The sequence below is a fragment of the Orycteropus afer genome, unplaced genomic scaffold (assembly GCF_000298275.1).
Source record: "Orycteropus afer afer isolate SDZICR_OR568_19922 unplaced genomic scaffold, OryAfe1.0 scaffold01130, whole genome shotgun sequence".
In the NCBI taxonomy this organism is placed as follows: domain Eukaryota; kingdom Metazoa; phylum Chordata; class Mammalia; order Tubulidentata; family Orycteropodidae; genus Orycteropus; species Orycteropus afer.
In genome coordinates this window covers 48,094-53,613 of record NW_006922717.1, presented here as the reverse complement: position 1 = coordinate 53,613, position 5,520 = coordinate 48,094, and the positions used below count along the sequence as shown (strand labels likewise).

General features: G+C 35.0%; 1 protein-coding gene across 1 annotated transcript; it reads right to left on the bottom strand.

Annotated features, from left to right (window-relative positions):
- Positions 1–4,052: 4,052 nt before the first annotated feature.
- CYSLTR1 (cysteinyl leukotriene receptor 1) lies at positions 4,053–5,094 on the bottom strand. The gene has a single exon (XM_007958780.2). It carries the CDS (start codon positions 5,073–5,075, stop codon positions 4,053–4,055), a length of 1,023 nt encoding a protein of 340 aa, XP_007956971.1. The 5' UTR covers positions 5,076–5,094.
- Between the last annotated feature and the right edge of the window lie 426 nt (positions 5,095–5,520).

Below are 5,520 nucleotides of genomic sequence, written 5' to 3'. Positions count from 1 at the left end.
CAAGATGTCCTACTAGACTATGGTCTTAATTCTCCAAACCCAGGAAATCAATCTTGCAAGATGTTTGGTTATGTCTAAGAAGTATCTATAACTGTGCCCCCATGTGCTTTATTATATATATGAATATATATGTAATATATACAGTCACATATATGCATATATATATACATATTCATACATATATATACACAAGGTGCTCTCCTGGTGCAGTGCTTAAGGCATTTGGTAGCTAACCAAAAGGTCAGTGATTGGAACCCACTAGCTGCTCCATGGGAGAAAGATGAGGCAATCTGCTTCCATAAAGATATACAGCCCTTTAAACATTGTGTGAATACAAGAAAATGATAACTGAAAACAGTGGGAATTCAAATAAATATTTTAAACATTTCCATATATATATTTTTTAAAAATTATAGTCTTGAAACTCCATGAGGCAATTCTACTCTGTCCTTTCACGTTACTATGAGTTGGAATTGACTTGATGGCAGTGGGTATATATATACTCACATATATGTACCTGTACATATTTATGTCTACATACATACATATATATCTGCACATATATTTTTTGTTGATTTTATTGTTGTTTCAAAATTATATATGTCATAGAAATTACAAAAATGTCTTTTTTTCTTGTGTACATTTTAATGGCATTGTTTACCTTCATCAAACTCTGTACACTTCACCCTCATTTGGTGTTGCTTTTCCCATCACCAAAAATAATAAGGACCTACTATCTGGAGAGTAAATACTTCTCTCTGTCCTCCTCCATCCTTGGTAACCACTAATGAACATTTGTTTCTGTATTTACTTGTTCATGTTTATAGGTGAGAACATACCATACCTTAGTTTTTAAATCAGCCAAAGAGGGGTAATAATGGTACTTACTTCATAGCACAGTTATGAGCATTAAAAGATTTCATACAGACAAAGCTCTTAAAACAATGTATGATACTCATTAAGTGTTACGGGCTACCATTTTAAGTCATTTTCAACCTCAAAATAGTGATAATCCTCTCTTGGAGGAAACTAACGCATATGGAACACTGAAAAAAAAAAGAGTAAGTATTAAATAGTGTGGTGTAGGCTATAAATATATAAGACACTAAAAAGGGGAAAATTCATGGTGATTTACAGGTGACTGAAGGTTTTATGTACATGTGTATGTGAGAAGGAGTGGAACTATAAGTGAAAAGGGAGAATATAGGCTGTGATGCTTAATACTATAAGTCAACTTGGTTTTACTATAATTCTCAGTGGTTTGGCAGATCATTGGACTAGTTGTTCTTTTATAATGTAATATAATGTAATTACCTTCATTTGGTGATCTGATGCAAACAGCCAATCAGTTAGAAGGGGAGTTTTTTTGGGATGTAGCTTCCCACTAGTATATAAGTGAATGTTCTGGCAGAGTTCTTTTCTTGACCCTGCATTCTTCCTGTCACCTGACCTCTGCTTCTTGGAATGTTAACCTGCAGAAGTCTCCAGTCCACCACCTGACATGCAGATTTTGGATTTGCCAGCCCCTGCAACTCTGTGAGCCAGCAGAGGCCTCCAGCCTGCTTCCAGACCCATGGCTTTGGGACTTGCCAACCACCAAATTGCATGGGCTATTTCCTTGAAATAAATATGTCTGTCTCTCCCTCTATATATACATATACTATATACATACACAGGAGCTCTGGTAGCATAGTGCCTAAGGCACTTGACTGCTAACCAGAAGGCTGGCGGTTCAAGCCCACCAGCTACTCCTTGGAAGGAAGGTTGGGTAATCTACTTCTGTAGTGATACTGCCTCAGCAATCCAATGAGGGGTCGCTATGAGTCAGGGCTGACTCGACGGCACATAACAACAACAACAACAATATACATACACACACACACATTTCACTGATTTGCTCCTCTATAGAACCCAGACTAAGACATAGGAAAAAATCTGGAGGTAGGAATGAGCAAGCTTCAAAATTCTTTCATGTGCAACAGAATTTAACTATGAGCACATTTTTGTTTTCTAATTCTTTCAAAATTGACAATTTCTGTAGTAAATATGAATCAGTATATTTAAATAAAAAACCATCCCTAAATATTTAAAAATTGTATTACACGGTATAAATTTAAGGTAAAACTTCAACATACATGATCTTATTTTACCTTCACAAATGTCCTACAAGAAATGAAAGACATTTATTAGTATTTCCATTTTATAAATGAGGAAGCTGAGGATCAGAGAGTTTATGTGACTTTTTTAAGGTTACACCACTAGTAAGTACTGGTGGTCAGATTAATATCCAGGTCTTCTGCCTTCCAATATAGTAGTCTTCTACCCACACGATGCTGCATACTAAGAAGCCCTGATGGTGCACTGGTTAAGTGTTTGACTGTTAACTGAAAGGTCAGAGATTCGAATCCACCAGCCACACTGTGGGAGAAACTTGGTAATCTGCTTCCATAAATATTACAGCCTTGGAAACTCTATGGGGGCAGTTCTAATCTGTTCTATAGGGTCGCTATGAATTAGAATTCACTTGATGGTGGTGGATTTGGGGAACTGAAGGGTTAGTAAATGAGAACAGATTTTTATGATAAATATGTTAATCCTTGTCTCAAGCAAGGAAAAAGATGGTATAAAGTCAAAATATAAGTACTTCCAAATCTCAAGTTTTTAAACACAAAATAATATGCACCAATTATAACTATATGTTAGAGGTCCTTTCTGTTTAAGTCTTGTGAATATTTTTCAAGGAACTAAAACATCATAATTGAAATAGAAATAACACACATGTGGCAAGTTCAGATAGAACTTCTTTCATAGCTTTCCTATTTCTTCACCATTATCATTTCCTTCTTTGAGGTAATATGTCTTTTGAAACACAGAATTAAGGAACAGACCACACTTTAGCAAAAGCTTACCCATGAATATTATATTTCAATCATAACCAAGTTATTGCTGTTTCCAGAACAAAGATCCCATTGTAATATAAAAACTACCGTAAATATATTTTTGATATTTGTATCAACATGCCAACAAAAAGTTAAAAGCATAAAGCATTAATGAAGCTTATAGTGAACTTTCACACATAAATGCATATCATAGAGCAAAATCTCTTACATGTAATTATACACATATACATAAATGCACTTCTTAAAGCAATTTGGAACATGTATGTTGAAATTTTTCTTCAGAAATCCATTGTAGTTCTTTGATCCTAGTAATAGGCATGAGAAAAGCAAACTCATTCTCCTGTTCTTCAGATAATTTTTAATTGCTCCTATTTATATAGGGGAATAGCTGTTGTCTGGCTTAAGAAAGGATTATATGTTTTATAGGAAGAGAATCCCCTATGGGAACCTCAATAACCAACAAAAAATTCCACTATTCTCTATTGGGGGCTTGAGGTGAGAGGAGTAGAAAATTGACAAACTGGCTTTCAACCAGTTTTTTATTCCTCAATTTCCAGATTGTACTTTGCACAGATCCTTTAAGGCCATTTGGCTGAATAGTAGTCTAACACTTGTACATTCTCTTCTGGAAGAAATGGCCAAAGGAAAAGAATGACAGTACATATTGTGTAGTTCCTAGGGCTTCTCCAGTTCTCATCTGATAGCATGCATACAAAGGGATACACTGGGATGATTGAGAATCATTTGCTAATTTTAGATTTTAAAAGTCTAGTTCTTATCTGTTGTAAAGCTTTTATTTTAGGGAGAAAACCTTTATCTCAGACCCATTTTTTACAATGTAGAGACAGAAACATTCTCCACCTGCTAGTAAATGGTTAAACAAAACAAACAAACAAACCAAAAGAAAAAAAAAAAAACAGCATTTCTTCCATATAGAATTGAGTTCATAGTTGTGAACTGAATTTTTAACATTTACAATATCTTTATGCCTCATATAATATGGATGCACAGATGAAACAGATTTATAGGCATGCATCTTTGGTTATATATTTATAATTTTTAGTGAAAATTTTAATTTTCATTGTAAATGATTTGAGACAACATTTGGGAGAATTCTTCTCATTGGTTTATGCTGGAGATGGGCTTAGCTAACTATTCTTTACATACTTCTTCACATTTTTCTGGCAAGGAGGCCTTCTTCTTGGGTGCATAAGTCATGCTGGATAAAGAATGTTTTCTAAATGTAGACAACCTTCTCCTAAAGTTTCCCCCTGAAAAGAAATATAGGAGAGGGTCAAAACAACAATTTGATGCAGCCAGAGACAAGGTTATGACCACTGACTTTTGCATTCTAAGCACAGAATCACAGGATTGAGTTTCACTGTGTAAAAAATGAAGATGGATGGTGCGTTGAATATGATATGGCATGAAGCTGATCAAAAAGGCAGCTGTCACAACTATGATCATTCCTATAGCCTTTTTACGACTTGATAGATTTTTCTTCATTGAATTTTTCAGTAAGGTAAAAATGATCATTGAGTAACAGACCAGTATAATAACAAAAGGAATGATGAAGCCAAAAAATAATGACACATAATGTAAAACCAAAACATATCTTTTAGTCTGATTGTCTTGTGGAGGCTCAAAGCACTTGGTATTGTTCTTCTCATCTTTATAAGAGTTATTCATTAAAAATGGAGAACTGGTAAAAATCACAAAAATCCAAATGCCAACACACACAAACCTGGCTTTTTTCTGTGTAACCAAATTAATGTTCTGGACAGGGAATACAATTGCAATGCACCGGAAAAAGCTCATGGCTGTCATAAAGAAGATGCTACAATAGAGGTTGACATACAAGGCATAAGTGCTGAGGCGGCACAAAAAGTCACCAAAGAGCCAAATGCCTTTATGGACATAGTAGACCACGCGGAGAGGCAGTGTGCACACACACAGTAGATCTGCCACTGCTAAATTAATCATGTACACTTGAAAGGCTGACTTCTCATGATATGTTTTTATGAGAACATAGAGCACAAAGCCATTGCCAAAGAATCCCACAACGGAGATCATAGAATACAGGGTGGAATATACTTGATTGCGGAAGTCATCAATAGTGTCATGGCATGTGTTATTTCTAGCAGAAGGCACTGTCATATTTATGACATCATCCATGTTTCCTTAAGAATGTCTTCTTGGTTCTGTGTCTATAATTAAAAAAAAAACTCGTTAATTTTCACAAGACCATAAATTATAGGAATTCCTAATATTCCATTTCATAGTGTCATTATGTATACTTTTAAAACACAATAGGAAACATTATTCCCAACCTCTGCATTATTTCTCAGTTTATTTCCAAGTTATCTGCTTCTTCCGTTATTGGCTCTCTGAACTCAAGGGCAATTGTGATGAAGAGGAAAAACGTCTACAGTTAATCCATTCTTTTTTGTTAAATACTTTATTAGCTATTTTCTCCAAATTGGGCAATAGTCTGCTTGAGGCACTAGATGGCACTGTTGAGATATCAAACACAGGCTTTGTTTGAGGAACACTAGAAAAATATTTGATTATTCTTACCATTCCCCATACCCTATAGGAATTGACTCATTGGCAGTAGGTT

Excerpts from the sequence above, each read along its gene's own strand:
- CYSLTR1 (XM_007958780.2), bottom strand. The coding sequence starts at position 5,075 with ATGGATGATGTCATAAATATGACAGTGCCTTCTGCTAGAAATAACACA.